The sequence below is a fragment of the Carettochelys insculpta genome, chromosome 5 (assembly GCF_033958435.1).
Source record: "Carettochelys insculpta isolate YL-2023 chromosome 5, ASM3395843v1, whole genome shotgun sequence".
Taxonomy (NCBI): Eukaryota; Metazoa; Chordata; order Testudines; family Carettochelyidae; genus Carettochelys; species Carettochelys insculpta.
This window is the reverse complement of record NC_134141.1, coordinates 7,806,238-7,818,995: the sequence shown is the minus strand read 5'-3', so window position 1 is coordinate 7,818,995 and position 12,758 is coordinate 7,806,238. Positions and strand designations below refer to the sequence as shown.

The 12,758-nt window shown below is 45.0% G+C and overlaps 1 protein-coding gene across 1 annotated transcript; it reads right to left on the bottom strand.

The window, feature by feature from the left end:
- Positions 1-215: 215 nt before the first annotated feature.
- On the bottom strand, positions 216-10,052 carry TAL2 (TAL bHLH transcription factor 2). The gene is made up of 2 exons (XM_074994028.1): positions 9,983-10,052; positions 216-755 (listed from the first exon to the last, which is right to left on the bottom strand). The coding sequence occupies exon 2, from the start codon at positions 743-745 to the stop codon at positions 392-394; it is 354 nt and encodes a 117-aa protein (XP_074850129.1). The 5' UTR covers positions 746-755; positions 9,983-10,052; the 3' UTR covers positions 216-391.
- Between the last annotated feature and the right edge of the window lie 2,706 nt (positions 10,053-12,758).

Below are 12,758 nucleotides of genomic sequence, written 5' to 3'. Positions count from 1 at the left end.
ATGACACGTGCTACTTCAGCCACAAGCAACAGGGCTCGCTGGTGTCTCCTTATGTAGCAGAGAAGAATATCTTCTTTCACCACAGAAATTACTGAATTAAATTCTATGACCTGTGTTCTACTGGGGCTTGGATCATAATGGTCCTCTGTTGGCTTGGATTTTTTCTGTGAAACCACTGCAATGAATCCTTTCAAATTCCCAAGGAACACCAACTTTCTACTCAACCAAGCCACTGTCTCTCCAATGGCTCCTTCCACCTCCTTGCCTTTTAAATAAGATGCATTTAATACACCGGTAATAATATAAATAAATACTGTACAGAGGCAAACAATCCACAAGTTATGCAAAGGGGACCATCAAACTAACCCAAGGGTGAATGACCCATTCCCTGCTAGGGAGAGGATGTCTCTGACCAGCACTCTGGGATACTGCTGCTTGTGCCCGGAGAAGGGACTCCGCAGTCTTCAATAACAGTCAGCTCCTCCACACTCTGCAAATGTGGGGCTTGTTGAAATAATCCCAGTATGCTGCCCCGGGCAGTCACTCCTGTCTGAGGCAGGCCCTGCTCCCCCAGGACCTTGACGAGGAAGTTGATGTACCTCATAGCCAAGCGGAGCGTCTCGTTCTTGCTGAGTTTTTTGTCTGGAGGGTGGGTCGGGATGAGCTTCCTCAGCTTGGCGAAAGCGCTGTTGACGTTTTGCTGCCTCCACCGCTCCCTGGTGTTGGTGAAGATCTTTCTGGTCATATTCGAGGCTCTGCAAAGCAAAGGGAACAAAGAGGGTACGCTAGCGGTCTCTGGCTGGCCTTGAGGCCGTATGGCAGTAGCAGTCCACAGGAAGTAATAGTGTTGCTAGCAAACTGAAATTTGTGCCCACCCTGACTGATGGATTGCCCTCCCCAGTTGTGGATTAAGTACATCCCCAAGTTGACCTGTGTCTCACTCCTTGCCCAGACTACAATTTCAAACACAGTCGTGGCAGGTGGATATAAAGATTTCGGCTCACATTGTCAGAGGTTTGAGGAAAAGAGCACACATGGGGACAGATCCTCACTTCCCCCAGAACACACTTGGCTTCTCCAGACATCTGAGGGGGTCCTCTGGCGTGAAGGAAATGCCAAGTAGCTGAATCAGTGCAGCGGTCTCCGCACCGCCTCTCCGCCCACATCCCAGCATAGGGGGTGCACCAATGACCAGAGAGCAGCAGCATTTTGACAATCCCAAGCCGGCACAATGGCCCCTGGACACCACTAACAACTGACACAAAGTACAGCACTTCTGAAATTGGTCTGAATTGTGCTTGGGAGCAAACCAGTCCTTCAAACCTCAGAATAGGGTTAAAAAAGGGGTAAATATGGCATACAGTCACCACAGCCCACCTCCACCATATGTCTTTTGAGACAAGCAAAGCTGCACTGGGCCCAAGGACCGGACCCATGGCATCTACCAGTCACCATGAGAAATACTCCTCTAGGAAAACAGAACTGGTACATTGCAGCACTGCCCAATTACGACTGTCACTGTAGGGTATGATAGTAAAACCCTTCACAAAAGCAACGGTCTGCTTCTCCTCCCAATCCACATGACTCACTTGTTGCCGTAAGGAAGGACTTTTCAGCAATGGAATGTGCACTCATCCCTGGATCAGACAGGGAAAATCCCACCCTAAATTGATACATAGCCACCATTAGGGGCTTAGACCAGGGGTAGGCAACCTGCAGTCCACCGGCCACATGTGCCGCCCATATGTGACCTTACGTTTGCACTCCAGAGCATATATTCGGTTTGTCTCTTGACCCCATTTAAAAGAACTAGTGTGTACTTTACTTGCCCAAATGCTGCTGAAGCAGGGAGATTACACTGAGTTTGTGCATGATGTTTCCCATCTTCATCCCTTTTTCGGTACATAAGTTTTTGGGGTGCTTATGCTTTCCTCTTGTATTTCCTTACCACCTTTCTAGCTGTTGCTGATTATAACTGTGTCCAGCTTATACCCATTGCTTTGGTTACAGAGATGTTTATTCCTGTGTAAACGCAGAAATGTTTCAAATGCTGGACAACTCATCAGTGCTTTGTTTATTTAGTTAGTGGTGGCTTCTTTTCCTGGGGGCTTACTTACAGCACTGCATGAAATGCTCCCTGAGAGTGGGTCAGCACAGCTCCCTGGCCTCACTTCAGCAAATCTTGATGAGTCTCTGATCTCATCATTGCAGGGGTTTTATTTTTGGAAAGATGACCATAGCCCATTCCTTCACATCATTCTTTCCCTGTCTCCCTTCTCATTTTCAGTGGAGGACAAAATGGGATTCGTGAACACAAGCCAGCAGCTGTCTTTATGAGTCTAGCTCCTGTGTGACGTTAAAAATATACCAGTGTGACTCTGACATTTGTTCAAGATCAGCAAACACCACACTTCCCCCAACTCCCAAACTCTTTTTACAGAATCTCTGTATACATGGGAAACTTCCCTACCTTTTCAGCTCTCTCCACCCTGAATTTCTCTCTCCCTTTCCTATTATAGCACTATGCTGCCAGCTTCCCAACTTTTTCTGTGGTCTAACTCAGGGGTTTAGGACAGAGATCTCCAAAGCTAAAATCAAGTGAGTCTAACACAGCAGTAATTCTAATATCTCAGAAACCAGCCCCGCCAATCTTTTTTTTCTTCTCGTGCCACACACAAAGCATCCCTTAATGCATTCTGTGTCCCTACATCTAACACCCTAAAAGTGGTCAGCGTACCAAAGGGGGGCCAGCACACCAAATGATCTGCCTTATGTTTCAGCTGGATCAGCACTTCCTTGCCTGCTCTTCACCTCGCTTTCAAACTGTCTTCCTGCTTCTGATTTATGCTAACGTATACACCTAAGCACTGTGTTATTTATATCTCTCTGATGCAGTATATGGAACTTTCGGCATCTGTCTGCTGTTGGGTTTAGTGTATAGCTCCTTAATCGTGAATCTGTGTCAAAGTCCCTATTTTATCCATATATAATACAAGAATATATATTGCATTAATCTGCAGGCATTAATTCACATTGAACAGTTTTCTGGTCCCCTCCACTAGACAAAGACAAGAAGTCCTACATTCACCTAAACAGAAACAGAACCAGGTAAATGCCAGGTTAGATCCAAAAGAATGAATTTTGCTCTACGAGGTATACAGGGTTGTGCCATTGAAACTGGTGGTGTTACTTTGGGTTTAAAATCATTCATTTCTCTTGGATCAGGAAAGCAAAACCCAACATTATGTGACAGATGCTGGTTTCTGATTCAAGAGCCATATTCGCAGAATTATCGTTCATCCAAGACATGCAGATGAAATATAACCCCAGTCGGACTGTGGGTCACTCAGAAATAGTTCATCTGAAGCAATGAGAATAAAGCTCAAGTAAACAAATACCAGAAGCCGCTTTTGTCCCCTTTACCTCTTCAGAAAAAATCATTCACTTGGCTTCAGATGTGGCCGTACAAGTTAAACAGTGCAGAGAAGAGATGATGATCTTTTTTCTCAACAGCAGCGACTCTCACAGCCTTACTACCCACGAGCCATTCAAGGTCTTCAAGCAGAAGGAAGCAGCAGGAATTCCCAGCACAAAGTGACATTTCTGCTCGGACATTCTAAAACGAGTCACGGTGATTAAGTTGTGGGCAGGGAATGGGTCTGCAATGAAGCCAGGGACTCAGTGTTACCAAAAGGCTGATTACAGACAAACATCTCAGAATACAGCTGTCCAATGCATAGCACCTTTGACCTCAATGGAGTTACACCCGGCATTAATCTGACCCCTTCGTCCAGAACCAGTTGCTCAGTCAACACACCCACTGACAGCGAGGACCAAGCCCCTCACAAATAAAACCCACAGCAGAGTTCTGGTTTTTTCCAACAAGAAGGGCGCGTTAACGCTTTCTATTTAATACTTCACACTGAGGTTTTTGGAGCCTTCTCAGCCCTGGAATGAAATAATGGAACAAAAGACGGACCCCACTTACAATTCAGGCAGATACTTGCCAGATCGATTTAGAACGGGGAGCCCCAGCAAAACGCTTGGGGCTGAGTTTTGTTCAGTATGCACTGGTGTCGTGGAACAAAGGAGGAGGAGGAAAACTATTGTTTCTCCCTTCCTGTTCGTGGTAGCACTGGGCTGTGGCAGGGAGGGGAAGATATGGCTGGATGTTGCAAGTTGTTACACCGGCCAGCACCAACACCCAGTCTTTTGAGGTCCCAGGAGAAACAAGATTGAGTTCCTTGCGATGGAATCAGATAGTTACACAGAAAGATGAACAGGGACCATAGCCTTTTGGGCCTAAGGATTACCAATGTGGGAATGACCACCCTTGTCACCACCACCACTACCAGTCCACAGCTCCTTGTGTCTCTTATAGAGTATGGATCCTCTAGGAGCTATGCTGCCAGAAATTCCCATTGTTGAGATGTCAGATTTAAAGGCAAGAAGATAAAAGAGGTGGCAATGGTGTCTGGTGGATAAAGCCTTAGACTGGGACTTAAGAAACCTGGGGTTTGTTCCCTGCTCTACCACCACCTCTGTAGTGACTTTGGGTAAATTCCTTCATCTCCTTGTGCTTCCATTCTCCTCTGCCCCTGGCTTTGTCTACATCTTCTGTACGATCTCTCCTGGGAAAAAAAAACTTCTTTCAATCCGCTCTTTTAGAGAGAGTGTCCTCACAGCCGCCGCCCTTTCGAAAGAATGGGCTGGGGACTGAAGAAACCAGCGCCATGAGGATTGCTTTTTCAGAAAAAGGGCCCCCGAGACATCAATGGATGTTTTTTACCTGAAGACTCTTTTGGGAAAAGGCGCTCTTCCTCAGCTAGGAGAGGATGAGGGCCTCCAGAAAAACTGCTGTGTTCTTTCAATTGCAGATGGAAAGACACATTTTGTGTGTAGATGCTCCATGGGTGCTTTTAGAAAAGGTCCATTTTTTTTTCAAAAGAACTCGCTAGTTTTGACGCAGCCCCTGTGTCTATCTTGGCTTTTTTCAGTTGTAAGCTGTTGGAGCCAGGAATTCTTTGTTACTGTGTGTACAGCACTTAGCTCAAAAAGCCCCAGTCTTGTGAGGGTCCTCTAGGAAACAGGACAATAATAAATATTTCCTGTGGTTAAGAAAGTTATGGTGAGCACCTTTAAGGAACTTTTATAAATATTTGCAAAAGGGGAATATAAATCGAATTAACTGGGGCCTCCTTTCTATGACCAAGCAACATAGCTCCATCATGGCTGTCTTTTAACTGTGGAACATTTGGAAGCACAACACTCTGGAGAAGACATAATAAGAAACAAAGCAGCCTGGGCCCAGAAGTTTATGAAGGTCAGTGACAAAACTGACACTAAGAACTCTCTGATTCCAGGAACTTCCCCATCCGAAGCCAGGGTTTGCTGGAACTCTCAAACGATAAAGTTCTCCGAAAAGAATACTGTGGTGTTCCAAAGCAATGGTCTAAACTACCCATTTTTAACTTAGCATTATGGTATTCTGGGGATGAGACTGTGGAATATTTATTGCTCCATTTTTATGAGGCGCACAAGGTGGTGAGGTAATATCTTTTTATTGGATGAGCTTCTGGTGGTAAATGAGACAAGCTGTTGTGCAACTAGAGCACACATTTGGACAAGGCTTTTTTTTTTTTTTAAACGTGAGAAAAATGGCCTGCATTTTAAACAGAGACTAGTTATTTGTGGTGCTTCAGCTTGAGACCTGGTTTCCAGAAAGTGAGTGTTCAGCACCCTCTTCTAAAGGTCTTGTGTTGGGCACCTAAAAGATGAGGTGCCCAGAATCACAAGTCATGTTTCAAAAGTTAGGCCGGTAGATCTACCAGCTTTTAGCCTAAATGCACTTGGCAGAGCAGAATGTCTGTTTTCCTTTCAGCAAACCACAAATTTAAAGATTTCCTTGAATGCCAGAGAGTAAAATGCACAAATTGCCTTTCATGAGGAAAACCAGACCTCTTTGCCCTTTTTCTTTTCCTATTGCTCTCCCATTAGGAACATTCTTTACCTTCCTTTGTTTTGCTGCACTTACGTCTCCATAAAGCCAGACCCTGGAGTCCTGTCTCCAGCCAGATTCTCTCACGGAAGCTTGGGCTGATAGACCTGCATGGGTCTGACATCCTTTGTGTCAGTGCTATTTACAAAGGACCATTAGTTTAAAAATAAACAGCTGGGTTCCGTGTTCATCAAGTGCACGTTAGCATCAAATTCTTTTCCATAAAATATTTTCTTGCTCTTTTTGCCATTATGCTTCCCTCCCATCCTGGAAGGTACAGGTACTTGAGCTGATCCCTGTTCTAGCTGGTCTCCTTTGAAGCACAGACCCTCAGTCCCAAGCATTTCCCAGATATCATGGTCCATGCGTTCATAATCAGAAAGAAAATCCAAGTACTCTGCAAATACTACAAGTATCCTGGATGAAACCTATACTGTGCATGAACCTCTGCTCTAAGACCAACCTTCATCCCAGCTTTATACTCCCAACTCATAACTACTGTATCTGGCCATCTCTCTCTGCCTGTGCATCTCTCGTTTCCACGTTAAAAGGTTAACCTTATGTTTGGAAAGGTCTCTGTTTGCATGAACCACCTTTATCTATAAGAACATAAGAATGGCCATACTGGGTCAGACCAAGGTCCATCCAGCCCAGCATCCCATCTGCCGACGGTGGCCAATGCCAGGTGCCCCAGAGAAGGAGAACAGAAGACAATGATCAAGTGATTTATCTCCTGCCATCCATCTCTTGCCCTTGTTCTGAAGGCTAGGGGCACCATACTTTATCCCTGGCTAATAGCCATTTATGGACCTAACCTGCAAAAATTTATCAAGCTCTTTTTTAAACCCTAAGAGAGTCCTGGCCTTCACAGCCTCCTCGGGCAAGGAGTTCCACAGGTTGACTGTGCGCTGTGTGAAGAAAAATTTCCTTTTATTAGTTTTGAACCTACTACCCATCAATTTCATTTGGTGTCCCCTAGTTCTTGTATTATGGGAAAAGGTAAATAATTTTTCTATATTCACTTTCTCCACACCATTCATGATTTTATATACCTCTATCATATCGCCCCTCAATCGCCTCTTTTCCAAACTGAAAAGTCCCAGTCTCTCTAGCCTGTCCCCATATGGGACCCGTTCCAAGCCCCTAATCATCTTAGTTGCCCTTTTCTGAACCTTTTCTAATGCCAATATATCTTTTTTGAGGTGAGGAGACCACATCTGCACACAGTACTCAAGATGTGGGCGTACCATAGTTTTATATAGGGGAAGTATGATATCTTTTGTCTTATTATCGATCTTTTTTTTTAATAATTCCTAACATCCTATTTGCCTTACTAACTGCCGCTGCACACTGCGTGGATGTCTTCAGAGAACTATCCACTATAACTCCAAGATCCCTTTCCTGATCTGTCGTAGCTAAATTTGACCCCATCATGTAGTACGTGTAATTTGGGTTATTTTTTCCAACATGCATTACCTTACACTTACCCACATTAAATTTCATTTGCCATTTTGCTGCCCAATCACACAGTTTGCTGAGATCTTTTTGTAGTTCTTCACAATCCCTTTTGGTTTTGACTGTCCTGAACAACTTGGTGTCATCTGCAAACTTGGCCACCTCACTGCTTACCTCATTTTCTAGATCATTGATGAACAAGTTGAACAGGATCGGTCCCAGGACTGACCCCTGGGGAACACCACTAGTTACCCTCCTCCATTGTGAAAATTTACCATTTATTCCCACCCTTTGTTTTCTGTCTTTTAACCAATTCCCGATCCATGAAAGGATCTTTCCTCCTATCCCATGACCACCTAATTTACATAAAAGCCTTTGGTGTGGGACCGTGTCAAAGGCTTTCTGGAAATCTAGGTATATTATGTCCACTGGGTGCCCCTTGTCCGCATGTTTATTAACCCCTATCTTGCACAGGAGCAATCCACACCCTTTCTTTGTGACAGAACAAATGCGCGCCATGCTGGGGATGAAGCAGAGATGGTGCTAAGAGCTCCGCAAAAGAGCACCCTATACTAAACTCCCGGCAGCTTCAGAGCTGGGGGAATGCAACCCAGCATGTGATTTTAGCCTGAGGAGGCTGGTGGTTTCAGTGCTATTTAAAACACGATCCAGGGTGATGTTTACATTTTTGCCCACTCAGGTCAGGGGCTAATCTTCCTTTGAGTTCAGTGAGCAGAGGAATGGACCCTGTACATGTATCTCACATGCAATATACATTAACTTCCAAATACACAGGGTTAAAATCATACCTGGTATAGCTCTGCAGGCATGCACATGCAGATTCCCCTAGAATCTGACCCACTGTCTGTCTCTAAGTTACTGATCCCCATAATCACTGAGAAACTGATCCACTGTGGCAATCCCTGCCTTTCTATATCAAGAGATAAACTACCAGGAGACAGAGGGCCCGATCCTGATCACACTCTAGTGTAGTTCCATTGACTTGAATGGGGCTATTGTCCATCTGCAGCAGAGTGAGAGAGATCAGCATTAGGTCTACAAAATTCAGGGTTAGCATGATCCGAATAATATTATTCTTAGCACACCCTGCTGACTGTGCATATTCCCTCCCAACAAAGTACACAATCCAGCTGAAAGGCCCTCAGCTCTGAATGTATTTATGTACTTGTGTTGAAAAACTTCAATAATATCTGTAAGAGGGAAGGTTTATGGAGAAGAGAAGGTGGTTTACAGAGTGAAATTATAAAAACAACAAAAAAAAAATCCCAAAATCTTTAGAGAAAGGCCTTGCATTGTGCATGCTAGAGCCTAATTTTGCTCCTAGGGAAGTCGCTGGAGTTTTCACAGTTTATTTTAGAAACATACTTGATTCATTTCCTTTGTCAAATATAGCTTTATAAAACAGAACCAAGCCTGCAAATGAAATTTAGAACCACCATAGATTAGCAGGTAAGAACAAATTTAACCAGCTTTTTAAAAATTGTGCTATTTACATTATTTTCAAGTGTTATTGATATTAGCTTTTTCTCAGATAGACTGGATGGTGGCGGGAAGTGGTGGGGGGACTTAAATCTTTCCTTCCTGGGAATTGTTCCATTAAATGAAATTCATCCCCATACCTATCACACACACGATACACCATAGACTTTACCGGGTAAAGAAGTAGTAATAGAAAATAGATTTTTAAATTGTGCATGTGTGAATCTAGAATTTAAAGCTGTCTCTTAGTATATCTTTACCTATTACTATTCACAGTCTTTAACTACGTATTATTTACACACAATCTACTGCACCAGTGCGCATAACAAGCTGGCTACTTTAGGCTTTCTAAAAGCTTTGTTTTAAATGCGCAAGTCCATCAGATCCTGCTATCAAGTTATATTAGTTTTATTTATTAAATTAAAGGGCTTTATCTTCTGTGCAGCCATTTACACCAGTGTAAAATGAGTGTCAGTCAGGTTCAGTACCATTCTGCACTCACTTTGCCGTGGTGGAAATGACTGTACAGGCAGCAGAGAGCAACAAAGGATTAGGCCCATAGTTTGTGGCTATAAAACCACAGACTGAAAGAATCCAGCATTTGTTTGGACTTTGTGTACTTTTAAACATCCCCACTCATTTTTTTAAACAGCAAATATTTGCTCCTTGCTTGACATTTTTATTTCTAAGCTTTAGCAAATTTTAAACAGCCTAAAAATAAAGGTACATAAGGAGTACACCACAAGCGTCTCTTTTTGGTTCAATTCAGTAACCTGCAAGTAGCGGTTTTCATAGCACTTCAGCTGGTCTGATATGCTGCTTTTTAATTAGCATTTCAGAGAGAGGACAAGGGGGAGTCACTATTAATAAAGACCCAGCAGATGGCAAAAGGAATTCAGGAATTCCTTCCTGGAAGGGTATACTTTGCTGTGCACACCTGATGGCAAACATGTACACACCCAGGAAAGTTGCAGTGTGGATCTACAAGCCCCCAAATGACTAGCTAAGAAGAAAGCCCTTGTTACTTACTTTCCCAGACACAGGCGCTTGCTGCTCTTGGAACCTGGTTCAGCAAGGGAACTTTCCAGAGAATCGGAGATTTCCCTTCCTCTCTCTTTGCTCTCAGACCCCGGGCGGAGAGGCTGCTCTCACTGCAGTCAGCCAAGTGCTGATCCTGGCTGCCTCCTTTATAGGATGCCAGCTCCTTTGTCTGGCGCGTGTCATCACTGGTCCTAGCAATCCACAGAGCTTGTTTTGCATCTCCCAGGAGATTCTCTTAGTCCTGTCTTTTTTCTCTCCCCTCCACACCCTCTTCTTTCTGAGGCTGATCCACACTGCTTTAGGTGCAAAGCACCAGCCGTAGAGATTTAAGCAGGGTCTGGCTGCACATTGGGGAAAGCTGGGGCAGAGCTTAGCAAGACTTGTGTTAGCTTATTAGTTCACTCAGTGCTTGGGAAAGGTGTCAAAGTGACATCCCTCAAAACCAATGTTGTGAAGGCCAAACCTATAAGAAGGCTCAAAAAGGAATTAGAGGTGTTCATGGAGGACAGGTCCATTAACAGCTATTAGTTAGGATGGCCAGGGATGCAAAATCACGCTCTGAGTGTACCTGGCCTCTGACCGCCAGAAGCTGGCGGGGGATGACTGAGAAATGGATCACTTGATAACAACCTTTTCTGTTTCTACCTGCTGAAGCACACGGCATTTCCACCTGCTTAAGCACGTGCAGGGAGACAGGATGCTGGGCTGGATGGACCATTGAGCTGATCGATTATGGCCATTCTTATGTTCTCTAATCCATTGCTCATTTTAAAATATATTTTAATCCAAAAACTAACCAACAGATTTACTCACTTTCTCGGAAAGTTCATTCTGTAGCCACAAAGCAAATGCGGCAAGTTGAGGGAGGACATGCTAGATTCTTCACAGGTGACAAAGAGATTGACTCCCAGCTGCAGAAAACTCTCTTCTGACCACTGAGAGCTAGGTGGGACTCTCTTCGGCCATACTCAAGCTCACGGATTGGCCAGACACACGGCAGCAGAGCAATATGGGGTGCTCTTGCTTAACTGTCCCAATCCTACGTGAGGTAATGGACCCAAGAGCTGTGCATGTGGTTCTCACATGACAGTGCAGGGCACCATCCCGGGGTAAAGAGACTGTCCCTGCTTTAACTTCAAAATAAACACAGCTGGCTTTTTCGATCGGTGACCTGGAACTTGGTCCCTGCCTGGGATGGGAATCTGGTGCGGATCGCAGAGAAGGCTGGCTGCTTTTGTGAGGGAGGAGAGACTGAGGGGGAATGGGACATTGCACTCAGGAGGAGCCCAGAAACAAACTCCTTGAGCCCCCGTTCAGGAAAGAATCCCTACGCGGGACAGCACTTAATTTTAAGCACATACTTAAGTCCCATTCAAGTCTATGGGACGTGAAGTCAAGCCCAAGATTACACGCTGCTCTGAATTGGGCACTGAATTGGCTTGTGTTTAATGTAATTGGATTGTGCCCTACAACATTAACAAACCCCTTCCAGAGGGACGTCCTTTTCTCGGGAAGAGCAAGTCACAGGCCCTGTCTGCTGTAGTTCTCTCCCTGAAGAGCTAAAGTGGAGTTTCAGCCCTTTCACACGGTAAATTAAAAGCTGCGCTGCACTCTGAAAGCGGTGTCAACCGCTTCATTTAGCACAAGTGTTATGTTAACTAATGGCCCTACTCCACAGGGGCCTTTGGCCTCACAGAAGCCTGATTTCCATGTAATTTACATTGGACAGTCACAGAATGCACCTCCTCTGTGTAACTTCCTCCAAATCATTATTTACCCACAGCATGCAACAAGCTACTCCAGCCAGGATTCAATGGATGGGGCAGGGAGCTGCCAGCCCAACATGGAAAGGAGAGAAAAGCTCTTATCTGTCGCGGCTTAGAATCCGCACTGCTCAGGGTTTGCAAAACCAGGCCAGACAGAACACGGGAAAATGTACTAGCAAGAGGAACGTCTGCATGGCAGGGCGAGCCCAGCACAGTCTCATATTACTACTTCTTGCACAATTATATATCATCACAAAGCAAAAAAATGAACGCTCGGATTCCACTCCTATTGCAGTCAAAAGGGATTTTGCCCTTGACCTCATAGGAACAGGTGAAGGTTCTACCTTGCCCAAGGCCAGGTGTACAATAGCCTTTAAAGTCAGTTGTAGACACACAATTCCAGCTACGGCCATTGCGTTGCTGGCATCGACTTACCTACAGTCGACTTACCTGGCTGTCCTCACTGAAGGAGGTCAATGGGAGAAACTCTCTCCTCTACCTCCCTTACTCCTCATGAGATTGAGTACAAGGTTCAGCTGTTGACCCCAGGTAGTTCGATTTTACACGTCCCCAGTAGGAGTGTGAAATAGAGCCCTGGAAGATTGACTCTGATTTGGTCAATCGTTCAGGTAGTGAAGTCACATCCTTGGGGAATTTACCACCTACAGCCCAATCCTGCAAGCGCATAAAGAAGGACGCACCTGTGGGCAGGTGAGCAGTGTTGTTGACGTCCATTGGACTCAGTGCAAGCCCACATGTGCACACACACTCGTGAGTTTACACAATCAGGGCCATCAAGGCAGGCCCAGAGGAGAAGAGGCACCATATCAGGAAGTTAGCCAAGTACTTCTCTTGTCTTACGCAGATCAGCAGCTGTGAGCCTTACAGACGGAGGGAGGAGCTCCTTGGAGAAGTTGCCCCAGCGTCTCTCGGAGGGTCAGAGCAAAATGAGAAGAAAGCCTGGCGCACCAGGTCTAAGAGGTCATGCTCCGTGCAGG